The sequence below is a fragment of the Cantharellus anzutake genome (assembly GCF_015039405.1).
Source record: "Cantharellus anzutake strain C23 chromosome Unknown EI90scaffold_13, whole genome shotgun sequence".
Taxonomy (NCBI): Eukaryota; Fungi; Basidiomycota; class Agaricomycetes; order Cantharellales; family Hydnaceae; genus Cantharellus; species Cantharellus anzutake.
In genome coordinates, this window is record NW_024066963.1 from 516,815 (window position 1) to 538,894 (window position 22,080).

The following is a 22,080-nucleotide window of genomic DNA, read 5'->3' on the forward strand; positions in this document are numbered from 1 at the left end:
CCCATTGATGGGCTAGGTTAACGTGGGTACGAAGGTGGACCCTTGATGCTCTCCCATTAGTAGGGTCCTGAATTATACATGACGTGTGCATGTTGCGCTGACTGCGACCCCCTGCTCTGGTGCGTGATCTGCTCACTCATCAACTAATGAGCACATTCAACGGCGAGCCGTCGAGCTTCCAATCGAGCGCCTCGTCTCAGCATAACAAGCGGGCAGTCAGTCGAGGTCGAGGTTGAGCACACTAGTCGTTGCTTCACACAGCCAATGGAAGGGGATCCTGCCTATGGAAGCCCAGCTATTTCGCAACTACCCATAGCCGTCCAATGGTGCTAGTGTTCGGTGTGCCCTCACAACGTGTTCCCCATCAGACTGACTGACAATCCAATCTGGCCCACAGGCTTCGTTCACTCACTAACAGTCCTGGACCTGGTCTACTGAAGTTAAGGTAGCCTTGGAGGCTCCCCTCATGCGGGTGTAGCTCAACGCGCCCGGTTCTCATAGCGCCTAGGAGGGTAAGTAAACACTTGAATCCCCTTAGTCATGCTGTGAATGTGTCCCTATCGAACGGTTGTTGCCGATGGCGTAGATGGTCGCAAGCGTTCGGTCGCATCCGCTTGGTGGACTGTGTACTGGTTTGATGTGGGTGGCGGACGCAACCCGTAGCATTTTACCCTCAGCGTTCGCCGTCGTGCAAACCTCGAAACCACAGAAACAAACCTAATCAAGGAGGACCAGCCCAAGAGCCTGTACGGAGGAACGTTCTGCCTTCTGATGCCAGAACAATAATGTGTGTGACCCGTTATGCAAAAGAATGGCCTTGTACTAGAAGGGAGTTCATGCCTCTACCCCTGTGTACACACAAGTAATTCCGAGATTATTTCTCCTGAGCTTTTTCTCTAGCTTTTCGAGTGGGATCGCCGTCGGCCTCAAAAAAAAGTCACCCCCTTTGTCTTCCCAACTTCTAACGCTGGCGACATTTCGAGAGTTTGCCTGCCTTTCATCAAGCACCCTCTTTGCGAACTAATATAGCAACTTGGACCCGTACCGTTTATCAATGAAAACCTTGACCCGAACAGCACAGACATGAACAAAGTGGGACGCTTTGCAATTCCGTATCAATTGCGCGGGCCCGGGAAGAAATTCTATCTTGGGAATCGGCTGCATGCTGTACACTGAATCGGGAATACGGAGGTCAAGATCTCTTTCCGCAAATCCTTCAGCGGTCTTCGCTTTGCTCAATCTCATGCGGGTTAGCCACATGTGCGTATCATGAAAGGCGATTCACGCTGGGCAAATCAGCACAGGTCCGGAGATTTCCCTTGCGGGGATGTGACCTCCAAAGGCGAGAACAAGACTGCTGAGAGTGGCCTAGTTTCAAATTCGGCAAAGAGGGGAAGGCGCCCGTTTTGCGAATCTCCCGCGCAAGCAGAGTGAGAATGATTTGCTAGGTCTCATGTTATTACTAGAAGGCTGTGAGAAGAAACCAAATATTAAAGCGGCTTGATGCAACCCATAGCCTTAAAAGAACCAAATCTCTGTTGCTGCATGCGAATCATTGCACTCCTCGGTGATAAAGGCCCCGACACGAATGGCAACTTGGACGCAGGTTGGTTTTAGGCCATACTTAGTCATGTACATCGAGATTGATCGGAGCCTCTGCTTGGATAATGATTCCCTTCCATTTTTCCTAGAGATCTAGATCGGTTTTTTAATGGGGAACTTACAGTTTTTGAAAAAGGACATCAAGGACCGTAACAACAGTCACTGGTACAATTTCTCGCTGTGCATGTGGCGGGTGCAACGTTTTCTCTTCGCCTCTGCTATCAGGGATGACATCACGGACAAGGAGTGGAAAGATGGATAATGAAACATCGAGACAATGAAAGCGCCTTGGGGCGCACAGGCGAGAGTACGCGAGCTGCAGGGAGGGATTATGGTTTGAAAGCTGCAAATCTATACTGATGGCAAAATCAAACTTGCGGAGCTGTTGATGATAAACGTGTCTGATTGGCCACCACTGGCGGGCGAAGCGAGACAGGGTTCGTTACCAGCAGCGTCGTGATCTATCAAGCAAAAGGAAAGATAACTATAATCGGTGGAGATACTGCCATGGAATAAATAAGTCGCCCGGCAAAGGAGTCCAGGAACGGGCGTGATCAACCGGACATGATATTACCGGAGTGCTGTAGCATTGTGCCACGCACCAGGTTGGCGTGATTACGCATGGCACCAGTCACTAGCGCATGGAACCAGAAGTACAGAAGCCCAGTCATTACGTGTGCGAAGTAACTTCTGTAGCTCGGGCCTATAAACGTCAATTGGTCTATATTAGCCGTGCCAGTGAATGTACTGCATGGCGACTAGGTATCACTTGTATATCAAAGCCCTTCCTATCTAGCGCAAATTTTGCAACCAACCGGGGTGCAACTCCGTAATCACCATGCGCTTCCACGCTGCACGCTGCATGCATTGGGTTACCTGGAACCAGGAACACGCTACGGCTGTTTATTGTAGCGAGAAGACATGCGTGCCAGGATCCTCCTATTACCCGAGAACGTAACCTTGGAGCAGCCAGACTCATAATCCGTGTTCTGAACAATTGCGGACGCAGTCCGAGCTGGCCAAACATGTGCACAGGAAGAGAGAGCTCGATTCTGCCGAGGCCAGTGCCTCGGCAAGCACCATAAAGGACGTAAGCCTCGTGTAACATCCCAACATGCATGGAGTTCGATTTCGATCCTGTCACTGTTACCGTGTCAGTAATGCAGCGTGGCCGAGACATTCCTACATTAGTCCAGCTCCAGCCAGTCGTGTTCTACATTCGAGACCGCAGCTCCTCCCGTGTATGCAACGGACAGGGGCTGGGATTTTACCCACGCACGGCCAATCCCATGCAAACAAATGATAAGATTCGCATCCTGGTGCGAGTCCTGAAGGAAGCCCAACTTATGAAGTGGAGTGCTTGACCGGTGACCGCGAAAGCAGTGCATGGATTGGGTTGTGGTTTGGCTATGTCATACATGGAAGACTATTGTTACAACTGAACATCCTGTATTTAATCGGAAACATAGCACAAAGAGAAGATATCAATCGAAAGCTAAATGAGAGTAACTGGAGATGATAAAGATGATGCATTGTGTTGCGATATGGCTGAGGAAGGTTCGAATGGGTGATCTGATGACGAAAGACATTGCGAGGTATGTTGTACACGGTATGCACGACGAGTTGGCGAGGAGACCACAAAAAGTTGCTGAAATAGGTAGGCAGGAGACGGCGAAACTGTTTGACCCCCAGTCATGGGAGCGAGAACAACAGGTGAAGCGAGTGATGGCTGCGGCTTGGAACGCCACATTTTTTTTTCAGATTGCACAATAGGAGCTTATACCGTGAGAGTGGAGAGTGCCGCACAATCAGCAGCTTCGAACATAATCGCACAGTGGGTTATCACTCACATAGTTACAAGTGCAAATTGCACGAAGAATCAAGACAATGAAGTGTCGAACGATACATATAGTGGGGGGACATCAGACTTTCAGGGTCATGTTATCTCGAAGCGGGAGCAGACCAGGAATTTATGCTTAGTCCAATAGGATCGCATCCTTCAATGACAGCAACGAGTACACTGATGTCTGAAAATTCGCACACGCGGCACAAATCAGAAATGCGTTAGCAATTGAAGCGAAAGTCCACGTCAAAAATTGAACGTACCATCTGCTTTCCCTCCAATGTGACTTCGCTTCTCTTCATGTGCCCGCCGGCCGAAAGGAGTTTCACCTACAATAGCACCTCCTTCGCTGACTTTCAGTGCTCGCTTGGCAAGTGCTTCGCTTAATCCCTTGACGTCTGATCCCCATTTAACCGCCTCCTCCAGAACGTCCTCATCCCACAAATTGTCACCCATACCGTCACTGGCAACAATTATAACATCTCCTTCCTGCACCGCGAGGTCCATACGTAATGCGTCCTTGATAGGTGTTGTCGTCGATTGGGGCCCAAGTTGGAAGGGATAATTGAATTTATGTTGCTGTTCGGAAGAGCGATACACTAATTCGTTCTTTCGAATTAAGCTTATGAGACAGTCACCAACATGAGCAATGCGGAGTTGGGGTTGGGCATGTGGATGTGGAGGGGTGAGAAGGATTGCAAGTAAAGCTGTCGAGGAACCCAGCGTTCCATCAGATTTGCAGAGCTCTAAAGTCCGTTCGTACGCCCTTTGAAGAATGTCGACCGGATTCGGATCAACCAACGATGATGGTAAAGGCGCAAGGACGGCGGCTGGTGTGAGGTAAGGAGGAAAAGTCGGTGGAACAGGTGGAGATGGTGGATACAGCAAGGATATCTCATGCGAACAATGATGCATCAATCTCCTCGAGAACAAGGCACTGTTTCCATTCGGTTTCTGAGACCAGCCGCCAACGCCGTCTGCCACGCCGAGTGCATTCTATAAAAGAGTGGCTTGGGTCAGGAACCAATGCGATAACAAGAAGCCGGTTTGAATGCGTGTGAAGGCACCAAGGAAATGTGGGAAGGATGTGTGGAGGGAAGGGAGTGGAAGGAGCTTACTGGGCGCATGAAGTAGCTATCATCGCCAACCTGCACTGATAGCTCGAGAGCTTCAGGTGATGTCTGTGCCGATGAACACGGTTCTAATGATGTTGATGTAAGCGCCATGTGCACAGGAGATTTCCCCCGGCATTTTGGAATGCCGTATGCGCCACTGTCAAGCCTGTAGACAGGCCTTGCCTGTGTGCGTTCCGCTGACTGTAGTATGCTAGGGAAGAAGGACGGGGTGACAGGAACCTGCGGCGGGAAGAAGATGGGAGGGATTGTCCTGGGAGAATTAGGCGGTGTCCGCGATGAACTGGGCTGCGCGGAAGAATGAACCGGAACTGGACTAGTGGAAAGACCCAAAGACGTCGCTGGCTGAGTCGACGTTTGGGATTTTGATTGTTGGGCAGATGGATATAATGTGAGAGTGGGTGTTGGGTTCAACCTCGGAGGGGCATATCCCGAATCGAAAAATTGTACAACAGATGAAGAGTTGACTGAAGATAACGCCGCCGTATACAGCGAGCGCATCCTCGGCTGTTTAACGACGGCCTTTGCGATATGTGCCTTCATCATTGCAGACGTCCAGCGGGGCACGGAAGGATGAAAACGACTTCACTCCGGAACGGAACATTCCGCCGTGAGTAGACGAGAGTCACGTGTACGTTCTTCCATTTGAGTGGCCGAAATAGCTATCGTACACAAGATGATAAATATACCATGAGCTGCAGCATGAGCGTGTGCTCATTGCAACATTCGAAAGTCGTAGTAAACTAGAAACTGCTTTTCTAGGTCGAGAACAGCGGTTAGAACAGAGGATAAAAAAACAAAAACAAAAACAAATTGACAACTGTAACAAAAAAAACGAATGACCCAAGTTGAAATAAGAACGAACGAAGAGTAAAGCTCTCAATCACAAAATTCAGAGACGTTCTCCTTCATGACGGTATTGGTTAGCGAGTGCTGAATCTGATCTAATAACAAGTGCCCACTCACCGGCCTCACGAAAGTTAACATGTGGCAAGTTGCATAAGCGCGCGAAAACCCAGCTTCAGCGTACGCAAAGAGATCTACGTGGTTTCAAGAACGGGTAAGTTACTTGTCCGCGGAACCCGCGTTATAGGCTATAAAGGCAACTTACACATCCACTTCCTATAAAGGATAGGAGAACGAATGATAAAATGGAATGAATAGTCATCGGGGAAAGGGTGAGGAATCAACTCACCTTCTGAAGGTTTCTAGATGTCTAGGATCCTGTAACTCCGGATACTGTTCCGATAGCTTCGGCGCTATCACGGAGTCGATCTTAGCTGTCAGGCGACGTCCCCATTCCCGTAACGTGCGCGGATAGTCTGTAAAGGACGAAGATGTAGGTCAGCACTGGCTCTGCCTGCGGAGGCAAGCGATAACTCACGCGTCGTATGCTGTGAATAAAGAAGGTATGATATTAGCAATTACTGCTTTGGTGATTCAATTCCAAAGCCACTAACATCTTCAACACTTTCTAGCGTCATCTTTCCCGAAGTGGCTTTATATGCAGCTGTGATGAGCGCCGTGGGACTTGGAAGAAGAGCTTTCGGCCAAATGTATTTCCTTCCAAAATCGGTTGCTCTGATGGAGGAGATATTAGTCTTCATTAGCTTGGAACATAAGGCAAAGAACGTACTGGCAGACAGAGTACCGGGACTCAGGTTGCGTGGTAGCAGAGATGACTGCTGCGCCCCGATCATTCTTCAGCGCCCAGTCAATGATGCTGAAATATGTCGTATGATATGCAGCTCCCTGAAATCACACACACATTGAACACGAGTCCGTGTGAAATGCGGAAAAAGAAAATGGGCTTACGGTGTGTTCAACCATCTCGATGCTCACGAACGCATCAAAAGCCTTGTGGAACGAATCCGGCAAGCATCGGTAGTCGAGCAGGTGGACCGTGATCTTGTCCGATAGTCCTACTGCTTCAATCCGCTCTTCAGCGAGCAATTTCTGCTCTGCCGAAAGGGTTAACGTGTCAACAGTAGCCCCGTACGTCCGTGCAGCCTGGAGCCAATGAACGTTCGAGTATGAGCAATGCACATAGGGGCAAGTGACAAGAAAGGAAATTATCGACCTCAATTGCCAGAGCACCCCACCCCGTACCAAATTCGAGAACACGATCACCCGGTCGAACACGCGCTTTCATGAGTACGTGGTGGATCTTGCGTAACTGTGCCGTCTCCAGATCTCGGATAGATGGTCCATATTCGATGTCCCCGCGCACCCCCCCCTCTTCTGGACCCCACAAAGCACAGCTGTACATCATTTCCTCACTTAGGAAAGCTTGGAAAAGATCGTTGGATACATCATATCCGGCACTACAATATAAAGGCGCAAATCCATTCTCGGAGTTGAGAGCAATGAACAAATGATCATGGTTCGCAGAAACTTACATGGCATTTAAATGAGCCGCTTCAAGGGTTTGCCCCAGAAGGTAATTCTTGAAACCGGACAGGACAGAGTACAGACGGTAGAATGGAGTTGCCATCGCCGTCATGGAATCACGGTTGTCCAGGTAAACCTATTCAAAAAGAAGCACGCGCGTGCTTCAGTAAATCAAAAAAAAAAATCGAGCGAACGGAACGTACATTCAGGACTTTCTTGATGTCCTCCAAATCCACGTATCCAAGCATGTACGCTTCAGCGAAGCCTATCGAGAGAGATGGTGTTGATCGACAGCACGTTTCCGACTCTGGCATGGACTACTTGCCTAAATCTGAGCCACTGTAGAATAGAAAAGATAATCAGAAAATGGTCTAAGAACACATCAAATATCGTACCCTAGCACTTTCCCCCAGAATCGTTCGTCCTTGACTTGGATAGCTACGCCACCGATGCAACGGCCGGTCTTGGGGTTACCGAAAGTATGACGAACAGCACCTCCCTCCTGGACGACAAGCTCTCCCTTCTTGACGCCCTGTTCAAGGACAGAGAGGAGATACAATCGGGCTGATGGTAAAGGGGATGAGCATAGGGTGCATGGGCAGCAGGGGATGAGGAGTGCGTGCCAAGTTCATTATAACACATAGTCATAGAGTGCATCAGCTTCGAAATCATTTGAGAAGACGGAAAGTGTTGAGGATAAAGGACTAGAGCGGGGGGGGGAGATGATGAATAGCTTCATATTGCCAGGCGGGAGAGGATTTAAGTAGCTGATCCAGCTCTCTCGAGTCCCCATCCGAAAAAAGGCGGCCTTATGTCAACAAGGATAGCAGTACTGAGTAAATTCATTGGCTCGCTGGATTGAGTAAGGGTCCGGGAATCAGTTGTTAGCTCTTCCCAAGAGTGGTTAACTCGAGCTCAAGGTTTGGATCACGGCGAAGGGCGAAAACAGCAGTCCCAACCGTTACGTGACAAGCGTGACGATTGCATGAAATAAATCGCCAGAAGGTCGCTAACGTCGATGAATCCTTTGACTCCAACCCTGGCCGAAGCATGAGCTCCCATGGAAAGCGATTGTACCTTGCTGTAGGACGTTGGAGAACTCAACAACTGTAACATGTGGCTGACCGAGAAAACTTCTTTTCTCCCGCACTTTTTACATGGAATTCTGCCGAAACTAATGATCCAGAAACGACTGAAAGGCCATGCTGTTACAAAATTACCATATTAGGAAACACTGCTCCATTCTTGCGCCTTTGTCTCTCCGAAAATTCGTTGCTTCAAAACACTGATTACGACGAGGTTGGATCCCTGATAGTATTGCAAATCAATTACGAAAATTGTCGTTCCGTTTCTGAGAGTGCCTAAATTGTACCAACCAATCATTATACCTGCTTCCACTAAAGCGTATGTGCTGCTTTCCGACTTGCAATTCATGCAACTAGGGCTCCCCCTCCCATTAATTCCCGGCTAAAAGACCTGGACAACGACGTCGAGCGGTTCTGTTCGCCTCCAGGTAAATGAAACGGTCCGCATCCTCACGTTCGCATGTGCAATTGAGCCCCACTGATCGGTCACTTCTCATGGATGTGGCATCTTATTCTCTTATACTGCCTGCTTGAAATGAAACGCCCTCATTCATACTTGATGTTATCTGGGAGTGTGTGTGACTCTGATGGCCTTGCGCTGCGTGATCCAACCGTGCGATAAATCCGATGGGGGTCCCTCATCCCACGAAGCTTCCTCCCTTGATATAAGACGATATCTGGATATCGCAGATCCAAATCGATGAGGTCACAAGGAAAATGGTATCATATCGGACCACGATCAGAGAAACATATTAAAAAAACATGGACAAAGATCTGAATCTTCAAGGTGAGGACATCGCACCGGGCGCTACAAGTTGCATGCCCGCTTCTGGAAAATTGAATGTGACACCTAATTTCAGTCCAAGTCGGCCAGCTTTTCTGGTGCCACATCGTGAACGTTCCATATTAAGTTATCCCCGCCATTCCCATTCACTTTCGAAGACAGGAGAGCGTATGAGAGACTCGGTAAATAAGAGGAATCGGAATCGTTAAGTCCTTCGTCGCTGGAAATATAACGGTCACAGTCAGCGAAAACACAAGCTGAAAACCCGCAGACATCACAAGCGGTTACAAATCAGCCGCGGACTCCTTCCCACAGGCCGTGCGATAAACCGTCCATGATGCTGGATGAGTAGTAGCCAAACAAATGTCAGCGGAGCGATAACGCCATTACGCAGATTGATGGTGACGCCATGAATGTTGTGCAGTCCGAGCGGCGAACACCGGTTCGCCACGGAACATAACGCCGGAGCAATTTAATAAGGCTGTCTCTAGCGCAATGAGGGCGTGTCAGCTACCCAAGATACAGCGACAGATTTCACCTACTTTGATTTACCAGGGCCGAAACAACTAGAATGTCAATCAAGGGTCAAGTTTCTCCCCACGCGCCAATAATCGTATCTTCGCCGCACCACCGATGGCGACTGGGCTGTTGGTGTTCAGACCATTCTTTACTTTTTCCACTAGCCCACGACTTTCATCGGCGGAAGAACGGCCACCTCGCCTGTGATGGCCACCGTATTCCGACGTGGAGCTCTTGTGTCTGTCACCACGACTTTCCTGACGCTCAGACGCCCCTTGATCGATTTGAAGCAGGTTCAATCCCAGTTTAGGGGCCCAAAGTCGGAGAAGATCGCCCGTTGTACGCGGAAGATGTTTGATCACTGAAGAATCCTGAGTCTCGAGCGCCGCAGGACTGAGATTGGGTTTGATGATAGCGAGAGCCACTCGGTTTGGTTTCTTGTGATGAGCTGGACCACCCTCGGGCAGTGGGGCAGAAGCAGCGAGGGTTTCCCAACCCGTGCAACACACGATCTGACGCATCCATTCTGGTGCATGTTCTTGAGACGGCAATGCGAAGTCACCGGGTGTGTCTGTTGTGGCTTGCTCAGAACTGGCCCCCGTTGCCCGAGAATATAGGTCGTCCCATGGAATGAATTGCTCGTCTCCCTGCACACGTATTCGTGGATTAGTGCCTACTTGCGCCTCCAAGAATCGGGACGCGGCGCGAGCATGGATGGCAATGGTTGATCCGCCTTTCTTCAGTAAGTCAAGTGTATTCAGAGCTGCCCTTGAAGAATCAGTCCTGTAACTGGAAAGAGCAATAGGGGCACACCTTCTAGCGGGATCACAAGTATCTCCTTCCTTTCTTCCTTGCACCAACGCTTAACCTGACCGAGGGCATGGACGAGAATACTCGCATCGAGGATGATGATATTGGCCATTGCGGTCCTCTCGCGCTCTCTTGGGACAATCGGCTTGGCATCGGGGTCCGGATGGAGAGTGAAAGACCTCTTTCGTCCTACTTGCGCATGCTCTTTGGGGGGAATCAGGACCGGAACACCACTACTGCCGCCACCGCGGACGTTACTGCGTGCTACCGGGTTTCCCGCGCTGCCACGAGCCTGAGAGTCGGGCCCAGCCCAAGGACGTCCACGACCACCACGGCCTCTGCCGCCCCTACCGGAAGCGCCAGTAAAAGCCCTATTCTCGAGCTGTTCAACTTGGTGGCCCAAAAATGCGGCGCCTAGAGCCTTGGACATGCGATCCTAAACAGCATTTTGACACAACCAACATTCAGCTTTCAGTAAAGTGGGCGCCATTTATTGTAGGCGCATACTTTGTTTTCAGAGATTTTTGTTTGTTCCGTCATCGACATCACCTCTACCAATAGGAGGAGTGCCGTCGATTCCGCTTCGATGTTTCTGGAGAATGTTCAAGTCACGAGGGAGGCTTGGTCGGCGAATGCCAACGCACTGCCACACCCTCTTCCACGGTCCACCAATGGCTGGACTTTCGTGCCAATCCACTTATTCGGCCAAGAGAGTTCTGGGACCGAACAGAAGTATCTGCAGGAGGGGGACTCCCGGGTCCCATTCAGCATGAACGTTGATTGAGAATCAACATCAAGTCTGGCAAACAATATGAATGCTCGTGCGCACAAATGTCCCGGGAATCAACCCCCTCGTCCGCTGAGACATGCATTAGCACTTCTCGGTTTTCACGGTGGCTATACCAGAGGGGAAGGGTTATCAATGCACATGACTTTCTAGTACCATTACATAAATACTTCCAGATGAATCGCACGCATCGCGAAAGGTTAAAAGGGTGCACGTACTTATAGACCTGCCTATGCACGTACCGCCAACCACAACGAATGTCGGGACAACCTAAGCGGGACCCGAGACTTATGGCAGAAGACATATTTAGTGTTTCTTGCCTGAGCCACAAAGTGGTTCATGGGCCGCTCTCGGTTGCCAGCGGGGACTCATATATACCTCTAAGCCTGCTCGGCTCACGGGCCATGAAACCGTTATCTCCACGCCTCGGTATCCGCTGTCTGACAAAGTACAAGCCCAGCATGCACCTGATGCTTGTGTCTCCACTGATACATAATATTGAGGCTGCGGTAATTCACACTCAATATCAATATTAATTGTTTCGCCTGTTTGCATGAGTGTGGGGGCCGTGGCGATCACGGGATACTGCAATTTGGAACACCCAGGGACGGTTAACAGGTGTGGCAAACATTTTTGAGGAAATCCGGTAGGCAACCAATGAATCGTGTATTCGAACCGTGAAAGCTTGTCGTCTTGCGCACACCAAAGCGGAACTGAAAAAGACGCTAGAAAATTCTGGAAGGGATGTAAATTTACGGCGGGGAATATGATTGACTTCCAAATGGACCGATTGTGCATAAACTTTCAGTGTCATGTCTATCATTCCTTGCCGTTCCTGAAGGAGAGATGTACGACGAAAAAAAAAGTTGAAAAATGATGGACATTGAAAGGACATACTGACCTGAACTCGCGGGCGGGGGCATTGTATGTCGGAATGACTATCTTCCCCCGGCGACGCCATCGCAAGGCCATGAGTTCCCTCCGATTGTAGCAGGTGACCGTGGGAAGTAAGATTGAACAATTCTCACCGGCGGCCGGAAAATAGGAAGTCTGGACTTGATGAGCTTTGTGGAAGCTTGAAGTATGTATATAATCGTGCGCACTTGGATTGGGCTCTCGGGCCGGAACGGTAGCTTTTATTGCTATGTACTAACGCTGTTGTGGAACTATGAGGGAGTCTTCTGTGGAATTGCATTGAACTTATCAAGGATCCTCCATACTCCATCGGTATGACAGAATATGGGGAGAACCGCCTTGGACGATGATTCAGCCGAGATACGACTCGGTGCATCAATGGACTTCAGGATGTTCCTCTCAATAGGCTCGTTCTTCCAACTGGGCAGCGAAACGCACCTCCACTTTCCATATCAGGAATTCCACAAATGTCTCGAAAGGATTTCGTCACTTGCACTGTGTCGAAGAACGGCCCCCTCACCCCTATCTCTCATACACATCCTAAACGATGAAAGCTTACTGGCAAGCCTGTCTGTGGATGCCGCCAACGCTTGCTTACACATTGCTACAGGTTTAACGAAGAATCGTTCGCTCAGAACCCCGATCAGAAGTTGGCGCATGCTTACTCCCCCGACCGTCCTGTTACATTAGAAACACTGAGGATCTCGGGTGTTCTCTACTGGTCGGTTTCGCCTCAAAACTGGGAGCCTGAGATTGACAGGATCGCCGCGGAAAACGGTTACAAAAACCGTGATGTTATCAATGTGACAAAAGAGGGTCTGGGGGACCTATATGAGGCCAAGCTCAAAATCTTCTTTGAGGAGTGAGTATTCTCGCATGTTCTTTGAGTGTTGCTGGATGTTCAGTGAAAGCCATTTTGCGTGATCACTTAGACATTTACATGAAGATGAAGAGATCAGATTTATCCTAAGTGGATCAGGTTTCTTTGACGTCCGAGGTAGGCAACGCACCTCAAATATCATGGCTCCACACGCTCAACCCTTCCTAGAGTTGAAGTCGGACGCCTGGATCAGGATCCATGTCATTCCTGGTGATTTGTTAGTCCTCCCTGCAGGCATTTACCACCGCTTCACTCTGGATGAATTTAATGCCGTCAAGGCGTTGCGTCTCTTCAAGGTGAGAAGCCAGAATTTGCGATGACATGTATGACGACTGAGTTTACAACGGCAGGATGAACCAAGATGGATTGCATACAACCGATCTGGAGACACAGATATCAATCCCTTCAGGGTTAAATACATCCAGGAAGCCAATAGATGAACTCCATGCTGGCATAACCATCGTAGCATGAAGGAAAGACCGTAGAACTATTGCTTGCAATCTGGGAGTGTATATAGATCGCCTGCTAACGATCAAATTGATTCAAGTTCTGATTCTTTCGCATGTCAATAATTCCCCCCTTCCGACACTCGTTCCCGAACTGTAAGGACTTAAGCATGGACGGACCATTCCACGTACTGGTGAGGGCTGAGTGGCAACTAGCGAAGGTATAGAAATGCAAGTGAGGAGCATCATTCTCACGCAGTACATCCAGTGCGGAAAGGAATCTTGACTATGAGCCGGAACAGATTACAGGTGCACACTATCTGTGGCGGTCCTTTTTTTTAAATCGGAGGGAGATCTTGAGTGCAAGGCAACACTACGATGGACAGAAATTGGAAAGGTACGGCATCATTTTGACCCCCAAAACGAGAACGCGAGTTATGGAAATAAATGGCCTCAGGGAGTTCGGGTGTGCAGTGACCATGCGTTCGGATCTGGGCCGTGAACCTGGCAATAACATTTCCCTTTCAGCTAACAGGGAGTCCGCTCCGTCATGCAGGTGCAGGCAGGCACCCTAAGGAGCTGGTACTCAGAACAACCTGAAGAAGCAAACCGATGAAGGGATCTCTGATATTCGCGTGATCAGCTAAGCGGAAGCAAAACTTACGCTTCGCCGCTTTTACGAAAACGTCCCGAATGAGCTCAATCGCACCAACAATGGCGTCCTCAGTGAATCTCTCTGGCATAGGTATTGCCAACTTGCCAAACCAGGTGCGTCTCAGCGTGTGCTGTCATGCCCATTCATTTTTTGTGCTGAAATCAATGGGACGACTTAGAGGCACAAAATTGTCGCGAAACGCGGAGCGCATTTCACCGTCATGGTAGTTGGTATGTAAACCACGATGTTGAAATGTGCACGAATCTCTTCAGTGAGCGTGCTTGCAATCAGGCGAGTCTGGATTGGGCAAGTCGACGTTGATCAACACTCTCTTTGCGACTGAGCTCTGCCCGCCCAAGAACTATTCTCGCCGCCATTTAAAGCAGCTCGACAAGCTTACTGAGGTACATATTTCCCGCTTACTCTTTCTAACTCTCCGAATTGCTCAGACATCGTTCCAACAGGTTGATATCATCAAGGCCGAGTTGGAAGAGAAGGCATTCAAGGTCAAGCTTACGGTCATTGACACACCTGGCTTTGGTGACTACGTTAACAACCGTGATTCATGGGCACCTATCATCGATTTCGTCGATGACCAGCATGAAATCTACATGAGACAGGAACAGCAACCACAGCGGGGCGAGAAAACTGATCTTCGTGTTCATGCATGTCTCTTTTTCATTAGGCCGACAGGACATACGTAAGAACACCTCGAGGTGGAATATTCGCCATATCTGACGTCTCCTGGTATAGATTAAAGCCTTTGGATATTGAAATCATGAAGCGTCTTGGGACTCGTGTCAATTTGATCCCTGTTATTGCAAAGGCCGACACTTTGACACAGTCTGATTTGGCTGTCTTCAAGCAACGTGTACGGTGACTCCCCTATCAAATCTCTGTTTTCACTTATAATTCCACTTGCAGATTCGTGAGGTGATCGCCGCCCAAGGCATTCGCGTTTACCAGCCTCCAGTTGAGCAGGATGACGAGCAGAGTGCAGACTTGGCTCGTACCTTGATTAACACGATGCCCTTCTCCATCATCGGTAGCACCGAGGACGTCAAGCTGGCTGACGGTCGTGTCGTCAAGGGTCGTGAATACCTCTGGGGGGTCGCTGAAGGTAATTTTGGACTGTATCCCTACTTTTGGCGAGCTCTGTTCATCTCTCGTCCACAGTCGAAAACGAGAATCACTGTGACTTCCGCAAGCTTCGTTCCCTGCTCATTCGCACTCACATGCTCGACTTGATTTCCACCACTGAGGAAATTCATTATGAGAACTATCGCCAACAGCAGATGGAGACTCGCAAGTTCGGGGAACCCAAGGTCAAGAAAATTGAAAATCCCAAGTTCAAGGAAGAGGAGGAGGCTCTTCGCAGGAGATTCACCGAGCAGGTCAAGGCTGAGGAAGCTCGCTTCAGACAGTGGGAGCAGCATGTGAGCACAATAAACTTTGGATTTAGGAGCCACTTTGTTCACATCTCTGTCTGATAGCTTATTGCGGAACGCGACAGGCTCAACAAGGATTTGGAATTGGCTCACAGTGCCATAAAGGGCCTCGAATCGGAGCTGGACAATCTTCAGCTTGGCTATGGGCGTGGTACTCAGCGACGATAATTTGGGGTTACATTATCTATTCTCCAATGTTTCGCTGAATTTCTTGGTCTTTACCCCTTCTACATTCCTTCTCCCAGACGTACATTCTATACCTATCCGATTCTCCGTACCGCTCCTTTGTTACCCTTGACCCCTTCAGTGCTTTTTAATGATATGATAAGTATTGGTTTGCGTGGATTCATGGACGAGTGAACCTTGCGGAAGCGACATAATCCTTGTTTGGTCCCTTAACTTTGTACGTCACCTTCCATTCACTGAGATGGATTCCAGAGAAATGGAACCAGTATGCTGCCACGTAAGTGTCTGGAGCGCATAAATGTTCTCCCACTGCACACCATCCCTTTCTCGTCTCTGCGACCCACGGGGCCCAAACCCCTCCCTCCGCACTCTCCTCTCCAGGAGGAAGGAATCGAAGAGAATGGAAGAACTTTTTGTCAGAAGAGTCGTCAAAGTATGCATCGATCCGGTCGCTCTCTTCGGAATAGTGATAACGATAGCGTCGTTGTGCATCGAATGACATTCCAGTCTCCGTCGTCAGTTTGCCTTGCTCAAGGTACCCATACTCCATCTTTGGATCATCGGCATCCATATCCATCACCCTTCGTCTGAAACTTGCCGTTCCTTCGAAATTTCCGCTTGGTAAATGCGAATTCGCACTTTCCAACCGACGCCTGATTTTCCACGACCCTTGCCACGCACTGTATACTGCTGCCGCCACCCATCTGCCTTTTTCAGCAGCAGCGAGGTCGCTCTCAACATCCTGGAGAAGTCGCGAGGCTTCAGACCTCAACGCGTCGCCTGCTATGTATTGTGCCGGAATGACGACTTCTGTGTTGCGGTCTGGCCACAACGACGAAGGTGTCAAGCCGAGCGTATCGCCAAGATCGTTGAGAATGCCGACATAGTCAGAGTGAGGAAACTGGGGCCTTGGGAACGTGTCGCGAAGGGCCTTCTCTGCAGACAAGCCACGGGCCAACTCCTCTGCAGTAGGTCCTTGCAATTTGCCTGAGAATACTCCTGCAACCCAATGTGACTGCAACATGACGACACCCATGTAAGGACCACGATACATTCCAATAAAGGCTGCATTAGGGAGTTCGGGATGGAAAGTAAGTCGGTGGGCGAGGAATGGGTGGTGAGTGTCCCGAGGATTGTAATCGATGACATTTTGGATTTCAGTTGATAGGTAAGACAGATCGGATCGGAACCCAGTGGCCATGATAAGAACGTCGTAGGGCTCGTCAATGATTTTGCCACTGGACAAGGTCAAGGCAGAACCGGCCACTGATTCAACGTAACCTTCCACCAAATCGATCGACTCATCTCTCACAGAGTTCAGATAGTGATCGGAGATAATGACAAACGGGCTCTGGTTGGGTTTGACAGACAACCCAGGTGCAATCAAACCTTGGTCTCCGCATAGGTTTTGGAAATACTGGTGCTTGGAACGCAGATCCTCCTCGGATGGAACCGTTGCTTCATGTGGAAACTTTCTTTTGGACTTCGAGAAGAATGCGAGATCAATTGGCACAAAAGTTGACGCGGATTGCCCACTCTTCAAAGGAAGAAAGCGGGGGAAGACGTAGAAAGGACGTGGATGGATATGTGTCAGCCTTCTCGTGAGTGGGGCTATTTCGCCGGCGAGCTCCGCAGCACTGAAAGAATCTCCGACGATGGCCACTCGTTTCCCTTCCACTTGAGAGTGTTCACGATAGTCTGAACTGTGCATGATTACTCCTGGGAATGATTGGAGGCCAGGTATTTCGGGTATACACTTTGTGCTGAAGAACCCCGAGGAAATTATCAGATAGTCGAATGTCTCTCGTTCAAGACCACCCCGTTCACTCTTCCATGACACTTTCCATCGCAAGTCCGAACGCTCGACGCCAACAACGGTGTGTTGTAGGCTGATGCTTTTAGGGTCTAGGCTACTTTGAGAGTATGAGGATATATAATTATGCATATCCCTTACTGCAGGAAAGATCGGTTTGATCGGCCAAGCGTGATCGCCAAAAGAGCAAGTGTGACGTGAGAGGTTGGTACGCATCGATTGACGACAGAAGGAGGACCCCGGGGACCAGATGCCTCCAAGAGAGGTGGATTTCTCAAAGATTCTAGGATCCAGCCCGGCCTCGCGGCATGCTTTAGCAGCAGAAATCCCCGACAATCCTGAGGATGGTGAATCAGAGGTCAAGTACGGAATCGAACTAGCGGAAAAATCCCGTGCCTGCGCCTTGGTGCCAGCTTGACGTTGAGCACTCGTTCGTGGATTCTACTGGGCAGAGGACGTACCTATTATTGCAACGGTTCTTGTCATCGTCACAGACCGCTAGCTTCCAAAACAGGAATGTGAGGCACGTGATTTTCCCAAGCGCCTGAACTGCGAAAAATTCGTTGAATAGGTTGTTGGCGCTCAATCGCCTCCCAAGAATAAGCCACCAAGATTATAGAACGTGCAGAGAAAGCATGCCTCCGATGAACGATGACCCTTTGGAAGGACTTGTACCACGATATGTGACTGTGAAGCAGGCTGAGAGCATCCTAGTCAGTTTCCATATTCTCCGAAGTGAGATTCTCCATTGTGCTGACTACGCATCTCAGAACGGAGACACTAATCCATTTACAAAGCTACCTTACACTTCCAAATATAAAAGGATTTTGGAATCCCGAAAAAAACTCCCAGTTTACAGTAAATTGGATGAACTGTATGACATGGTGAGCTGGAGACTTTATGTTGCTCATCTTCGCGGCACGCTCAATTCTACCACATTTAGCTAAGGAAGACTCAGGTTATGGTTATGATTGGGGAAACAGGTTCAGGAAAAACCACCCAGTTTGTTTGTCTTCTCTATCTACTTGTCAATTATTGATGAGTTTATAAAGGATACCTCAGTTTGTTGTATACTCTGATTTACCACACACTAGAGGGAAGATAGTGGGATGCACTCAACCCCGCCGAGTGGCTGCGATGTCGGTGGCGCGGCGCGTCGCGGATGAACTGGACGGTACGTGTCTCCGGGTTTTTGTAGCGCTGATCTCATAGCTATCTACAGTCCAACTTGGAAAAGAAGTGGGATATACCATCCGTTTTGAGGATATGACGGAGCCAGGAAAGACCTTCCTCAAGTATATGACCGATGGTATGCTGCTTCGAGAAGCCATGTCCGACCCCACACTCTCTCGTTATTCCACGATCATCCTTGATGAAGCCCACGAGCGCACCTTGGCCACCGATATTCTCATGGGCCTTCTAAAAGACATCGTACGGAAACGATCGGATTTCAAGTTGATTGTTATGAGTGCCACTCTCGATGCGCTCAAGTTCCAAACTTACTTCAGTTTGGAGCCTGGGAAGCTTGCCCCCTTGCTTAAAGTCCCTGGCCGCACATTCCCCGTTGAAACCTTCTATACGCAACAGCCCGAACCAGACTACGTTGAGGCTGCGATTCGCACAGTCCTCATGATACATCAAGCTGAAGAGCCGGGGGATATCCTAGTCTTCTTAACAGGAGAAGAGGAGATTGAAGATTCCTGTCGCAAGATCAGAATAGAGGCGGATGACCTCCAAAAGAACAACCCCAATCTTGTTGGACCCTTGGTTTGTATACCTCTGTATGCATCACTGCCTCCGATGCAGCAGCAGCGAATTTTCGATGACCCGCCACCTCCTGTGAAAGATGGAGGGCCTCCGGGACGAAAAGTAGTCGTTTCAACAAACATTGCAGAAACATCGCTAACAATCGATGGAATTGTGTAAGTACCCTGACGTTCAGCCTGCGAATCGCACCAATTGTGAGTCATTTTTCAGATACGTTGTTGATCCCGGTTTCTCGAAACAGAAAGTCTACAATCCTCGCATCCGAGTTGAATCTTTGCTCGTTTCTCCGATCTCTAAAGCGTCGGCCCAGCAGCGAGCAGGTCGTGCGGGTCGAACTCGGCCAGGAAAATGCTTTCGATTATACACCGAGAAGGATTTCATGTCGGAACTGGAAGAGCAGACGCATCCAGAAATACTTCGATCCAACCTTTCCAACACTGTTCTTGAATTGATTAAACTCGGAATAACCGACTTAGTGCACTTTGACTACATGGACAGTCCAGCTCCGGAAACGATTATGCGTGCTTTAGAGCTATTGAACTATCTCCGTGCATTGGACGATGACGGAGAATTGACAGACCTCGGGAGAATCATGGCAGAGTTCCCACTGGATCCTCAAGTCAGTCACATTGGATTTGTGACCCTTGCCACTTCTCACAATTTCGTCCATTAGCTTTCGAAGCTATTGATATCAAGTGTTGAATTTTCTTGCAGCAATGAGGTTCTAACTATTGCTTCCATGCTTTCTGGTATGTGGGCGTCCGAAGTAATCACCAGTGGTTGCTCACCCCCGTATGTCATAATAGCCCCAGCCGTTTTCATTCGTCCCCCCGACCGACGCGCCGAAGCCGATGCAGCTAAAGCCCTATTTACCATTCCAGAGAGTGACCATCTTACACTCCTGAACGTGTATAACAATTATATGCATAGTAAGCAAAGTATATCTCGTGATTCTCGTTCTATCTTTAATCATCTTGCAATTGGATAGATATGCAGGATAAAAAATGGGCATGGAATAATTATTTGGCTGATAGGGCGCTCACTCAGGCCCAAAACATACGGACACAAATTAAATCCATGATGGAGAAGCACGATATTGACCTTGTATCCACTACGGACCAAGGGAAACTTTACGTCAATATTCGGAAATCCTTAGTTTGTGCTTTCTTCATGCAGATCGCGCGCAAAGAGAATCAGCGAAAGACGTATTCAACAGTCAAGGACAACCAAGTATGTTCACACATGTCAATGCTAGTGCTAGCAAGGGGTTGATAGCTGTTCCAATAGCTTGTCCGATTACATCCTACTTGTGGCCTCGATTCGGAACCGGAATGGGTTCTCTTTAACGAATTCGTATTGACCGGCCAACCTTACATCCGTACGGTGACTACTGTACAGGGCGAATGGTAATTGCGCCACGGCACTGAAGGGATCACAGGAGCTTATTATTCACTGTTCTAGGCTGCTCGAATTCGCCTCCCAATACTTTGATCTCAAGACTTTCCCCGACGGAGAGACGAAACGAGCACTACAACGAATCATTAACAAGAGGAGAGCCATCGTCGTGAAGGACAGTGATGCCGAAGTTCGCGTCAAGAAGAGGAAGGCTGAGCATGACATTGAAAGTCCTGCTGAGACGAAGAAGCTAAACCGCTCTCACTAGAACTTACGGTGACGCCACAATCTGAAGCAGAACGCTATAACGTAGCAATCATTGGTTCAACATTGTAGATTGTTGCATCTTTCGCTTTTCACTTTCGTCTCCCATATCACCTATCCCATACATCCCAATATCCTCTAATCACATCATGGCACCCCAGGACATACATTTCTAACTCATAACCCCATTCGTCTGTGAAACTCAGTTTCCACGGTCCTCAGGTATCTTGAAATGATCATGTTCGTAATCTCTGTACTGGTTGACAATCTGGATGATCATTTCCCGCCTCTCCGAAGCAAGAAGCCCTCAGCCATGCATGGACACGTCCGCGCTAGTTCACACAATCCGGGGAACACCCCTGATTCTTAGCGGGCTTCTTGACAGCCCGAACCTGTGTATCTCTAATCCTCACTAGGGATAGTGTGTGCGGAGAGCGGTGACTTGTGCTCCAAGGAATTTACCTTGCACAAGAGGGAAGCTTCGCACTCTGCACAAAGTGCGCTAGTCTCTTATACCTCATTGAAGGTTTATTGGCATCCAGAGCTGGGCCAATGCACACTGGCATAACAGGCCTTCCGAAGACTACATAAGCTTAGGCATCTGGGAGCGAGGCCGGGTCGTTCTCAGGACCTTGATCAAGTCCTCCGTGGAGCCAACCGGTGGCAGAAACGAAGCTTGACGGGTCAATGGCGACTCTTTGGAGGGATCGTAGTGTGTTTGATGTCACTGCGGAAAAATCCCTCTGCAGTGGCGGAGTGATATTTTGGTTCAGGGATTGGCTTTTCTTGGGGAGGGTGAGTGCTCCATTGTCTCGAGTTGCCGACGTCCTCCCGCCACACGGCCGACTTCGAATAAGCGATAGAGAGGATTAGTATCGGAGCCATTCCGGAAAAATCGGCTGGTCATTTGGGATTTACCGAATTTCTCCACGGGACGCATTGTTCTTGGAGACCATAGCTGTTATCCCTCTATATATCTCATGAACTTCAAGTTTTTCCCAGATAGTGCCGAGATCCTCCAAGATAGATGCATTTTTACTTTTCCAATTTGGCATGCCCGCAGGCTGGCTACCTGGCTGCATCCCAAATTCTGCTCAGTAGCAATAAAATACCATGTCTCGGGAAGATAAACGTTTAAATTAAGGTTGGCATTGCATGGGTCTGCAGGCATGAACTTTGTCGATGCATGATCTTTCAATCCACCAATTGCTGCTTTGGCGTTCTCGAACCTCCCATGTAGCTGGGAAGGGTGTGGGTGTTCATCGCATGGAGAGTACCAATCATCGATTCCTCCCGTTTTTATGCGCCTCTACAGGTAGACCGATGGGTAGAAGCAGACCTGTGTTACAAGTTGACA

At 49.1% G+C, this 22,080-nt stretch overlaps 9 protein-coding genes across 9 annotated transcripts; 3 read left to right on the forward strand and 6 right to left on the reverse strand.

Moving 5' to 3' along the window:
* Positions 1 to 2,232: 2,232 nt before the first annotated feature.
* On the reverse strand, positions 2,233 to 3,072 carry EI90DRAFT_3048036 (uncharacterized protein; the record flags this gene model as incomplete). The annotated part of the gene is made up of 1 exon (XM_039059593.1): positions 2,233 to 3,072. A coding segment is annotated over exon 1 (454 nt), but the record flags the coding sequence as incomplete, so codon positions are not given.
* A 128-nt stretch (positions 3,073 to 3,200) lies between these two features.
* Positions 3,201 to 5,189, reverse strand: EI90DRAFT_3048037 (phosphatase 2C-like domain-containing protein). The gene is made up of 4 exons (XM_039059594.1): positions 4,564 to 5,189; positions 3,709 to 4,441; positions 3,453 to 3,629; positions 3,201 to 3,378 (listed from the first exon to the last, which is right to left on the reverse strand). The coding sequence occupies exons 1-3, from the start codon at positions 5,122 to 5,124 to the stop codon at positions 3,544 to 3,546; spliced, it is 1,380 nt and encodes a 459-aa protein (XP_038918578.1). The 5' UTR covers positions 5,125 to 5,189; the 3' UTR covers positions 3,201 to 3,378; positions 3,453 to 3,543.
* Positions 5,190 to 5,195: 6 nt separating this feature from the next.
* EI90DRAFT_2969688 (CFS1-like protein) lies at positions 5,196 to 8,066 on the reverse strand. Its single transcript, XM_039055665.1, has 14 exons — positions 7,593 to 8,066; positions 7,365 to 7,533; positions 7,295 to 7,308; positions 7,173 to 7,234; positions 6,978 to 7,105; positions 6,659 to 6,902; positions 6,394 to 6,588; positions 6,215 to 6,330; positions 6,039 to 6,159; positions 5,963 to 5,972; positions 5,774 to 5,900; positions 5,690 to 5,700; positions 5,545 to 5,618; positions 5,196 to 5,484 (listed from the first exon to the last, which is right to left on the reverse strand). The coding sequence occupies exons 1-14, from the start codon at positions 7,639 to 7,641 to the stop codon at positions 5,458 to 5,460; spliced, it is 1,347 nt and encodes a 448-aa protein (XP_038918579.1). The 5' UTR covers positions 7,642 to 8,066; the 3' UTR covers positions 5,196 to 5,457.
* Positions 8,067 to 9,179: 1,113 nt separating this feature from the next.
* Positions 9,180 to 10,932, reverse strand: EI90DRAFT_321232 (uncharacterized protein). The gene is made up of 4 exons (XM_039066451.1): positions 10,675 to 10,932; positions 10,171 to 10,603; positions 9,381 to 10,120; positions 9,180 to 9,325 (listed from the first exon to the last, which is right to left on the reverse strand). The coding sequence occupies exons 1-3, from the start codon at positions 10,711 to 10,713 to the stop codon at positions 9,417 to 9,419; spliced, it is 1,176 nt and encodes a 391-aa protein (XP_038918580.1). The 5' UTR covers positions 10,714 to 10,932; the 3' UTR covers positions 9,180 to 9,325; positions 9,381 to 9,416.
* A 273-nt stretch (positions 10,933 to 11,205) lies between these two features.
* EI90DRAFT_3048047 (uncharacterized protein) lies at positions 11,206 to 11,923 on the reverse strand. Its single transcript, XM_039059595.1, has one exon. It carries the CDS (start codon positions 11,750 to 11,752, stop codon positions 11,261 to 11,263), a length of 492 nt encoding a protein of 163 aa, XP_038918581.1. The 5' UTR covers positions 11,753 to 11,923; the 3' UTR covers positions 11,206 to 11,260.
* A 209-nt stretch (positions 11,924 to 12,132) lies between these two features.
* EI90DRAFT_3048051 (Acireductone dioxygenase ARD family) lies at positions 12,133 to 13,311 on the forward strand. Its single transcript, XM_039059596.1, has 5 exons — positions 12,133 to 12,430; positions 12,480 to 12,731; positions 12,802 to 12,866; positions 12,918 to 13,045; positions 13,100 to 13,311. The coding sequence occupies exons 1-5, from the start codon at positions 12,417 to 12,419 to the stop codon at positions 13,187 to 13,189; spliced, it is 549 nt and encodes a 182-aa protein (XP_038918582.1). The 5' UTR covers positions 12,133 to 12,416; the 3' UTR covers positions 13,190 to 13,311.
* Positions 13,312 to 13,870: 559 nt separating this feature from the next.
* EI90DRAFT_3048056 (Septin-domain-containing protein) lies at positions 13,871 to 15,610 on the forward strand. Its single transcript, XM_039059597.1, has 8 exons — positions 13,871 to 13,963; positions 14,029 to 14,080; positions 14,142 to 14,254; positions 14,315 to 14,550; positions 14,604 to 14,721; positions 14,775 to 14,970; positions 15,027 to 15,286; positions 15,344 to 15,610. Exons 1-8 carry the CDS (start codon positions 13,889 to 13,891, stop codon positions 15,464 to 15,466), a joined length of 1,173 nt encoding a protein of 390 aa, XP_038918583.1. The 5' UTR covers positions 13,871 to 13,888; the 3' UTR covers positions 15,467 to 15,610.
* On the reverse strand, positions 15,379 to 17,538 carry EI90DRAFT_3048058 (uncharacterized protein). The gene has a single exon (XM_039059598.1). The coding sequence runs from the start codon at positions 17,511 to 17,513 to the stop codon at positions 15,645 to 15,647; it is 1,869 nt and encodes a 622-aa protein (XP_038918584.1). The 5' UTR covers positions 17,514 to 17,538; the 3' UTR covers positions 15,379 to 15,644.
* A 394-nt stretch (positions 17,539 to 17,932) lies between these two features.
* EI90DRAFT_2913210 (uncharacterized protein) lies at positions 17,933 to 20,727 on the forward strand (the record flags this gene model as incomplete). The annotated part of the gene is made up of 11 exons (XM_039054492.1): positions 17,933 to 18,010; positions 18,068 to 18,181; positions 18,241 to 18,299; positions 18,350 to 18,471; positions 18,520 to 19,219; positions 19,275 to 19,683; positions 19,738 to 19,813; positions 19,871 to 19,993; positions 20,053 to 20,294; positions 20,352 to 20,470; positions 20,526 to 20,727. The coding sequence occupies 11 exons, from the start codon at positions 17,933 to 17,935 to the stop codon at positions 20,725 to 20,727; spliced, it is 2,244 nt and encodes a 747-aa protein (XP_038918585.1).
* Positions 20,728 to 22,080: the final 1,353 nt, after the last annotated feature.

Coding starts and splice junctions, on each gene's coding strand:
- EI90DRAFT_3048037 (XM_039059594.1), bottom strand. CDS start 5,124: ATGATGAAGGCACATATCGCAAAGGCCGTCGTTAAACAGCCGAGGATG. Junction 4,442..4,563: donor ATAGCTACTTCATGCGCCCA/GTAAGCTCCTTC, acceptor ACTCTTTTATAG/AATGCACTCGGCGTGGCAGA. Junction 3,630..3,708: donor CATTGGAGGGAAAGCAGATG/GTACGTTCAATT, acceptor GCGAATTTTCAG/ACATCAGTGTACTCGTTGCT.
- EI90DRAFT_2969688 (XM_039055665.1), bottom strand. CDS start 7,641: ATGATTTCGAAGCTGATGCACTCTATGACTATGTGTTATAATGAACTT. Junction 7,106..7,172: donor ACATCAAGAAAGTCCTGAAT/GTACGTTCCGTT, acceptor CTTTTTGAATAG/GTTTACCTGGACAACCGTGA. Junction 6,903..6,977: donor GCGGCTCATTTAAATGCCAT/GTAAGTTTCTGC, acceptor TTTATATTGTAG/TGCCGGATATGATGTATCCA.
- EI90DRAFT_321232 (XM_039066451.1), bottom strand. CDS start 10,713: ATGTCGATGACGGAACAAACAAAAATCTCTGAAAACAAA. Junction 10,604..10,674: donor CAAAAATCTCTGAAAACAAA/GTATGCGCCTAC, acceptor AATGCTGTTTAG/GATCGCATGTCCAAGGCTCT. Junction 10,121..10,170: donor ACTTGTGATCCCGCTAGAAG/GTGTGCCCCTAT, acceptor CTTCAAGGGCAG/CTCTGAATACACTTGACTTA.
- EI90DRAFT_3048047 (XM_039059595.1), bottom strand. CDS start 11,752: ATGCACAATCGGTCCATTTGGAAGTCAATCATATTCCCCGCCGTAAAT.
- EI90DRAFT_3048051 (XM_039059596.1), top strand. Junction 12,867..12,917: donor AGGTTTCTTTGACGTCCGAG/GTAGGCAACGCA, acceptor AACCCTTCCTAG/AGTTGAAGTCGGACGCCTGG. Junction 13,046..13,099: donor AGGCGTTGCGTCTCTTCAAG/GTGAGAAGCCAG, acceptor TTACAACGGCAG/GATGAACCAAGATGGATTGC.
- EI90DRAFT_3048056 (XM_039059597.1), top strand. CDS start 13,889: ATGAGCTCAATCGCACCAACAATGGCGTCCTCAGTGAATCTCTCTGGC. Junction 14,551..14,603: donor ATTAGGCCGACAGGACATAC/GTAAGAACACCT, acceptor CTCCTGGTATAG/ATTAAAGCCTTTGGATATTG. Junction 15,287..15,343: donor TCAGACAGTGGGAGCAGCAT/GTGAGCACAATA, acceptor TCTGTCTGATAG/CTTATTGCGGAACGCGACAG.
- EI90DRAFT_3048058 (XM_039059598.1), bottom strand. CDS start 17,513: ATGCGTACCAACCTCTCACGTCACACTTGCTCTTTTGGCGATCACGCT.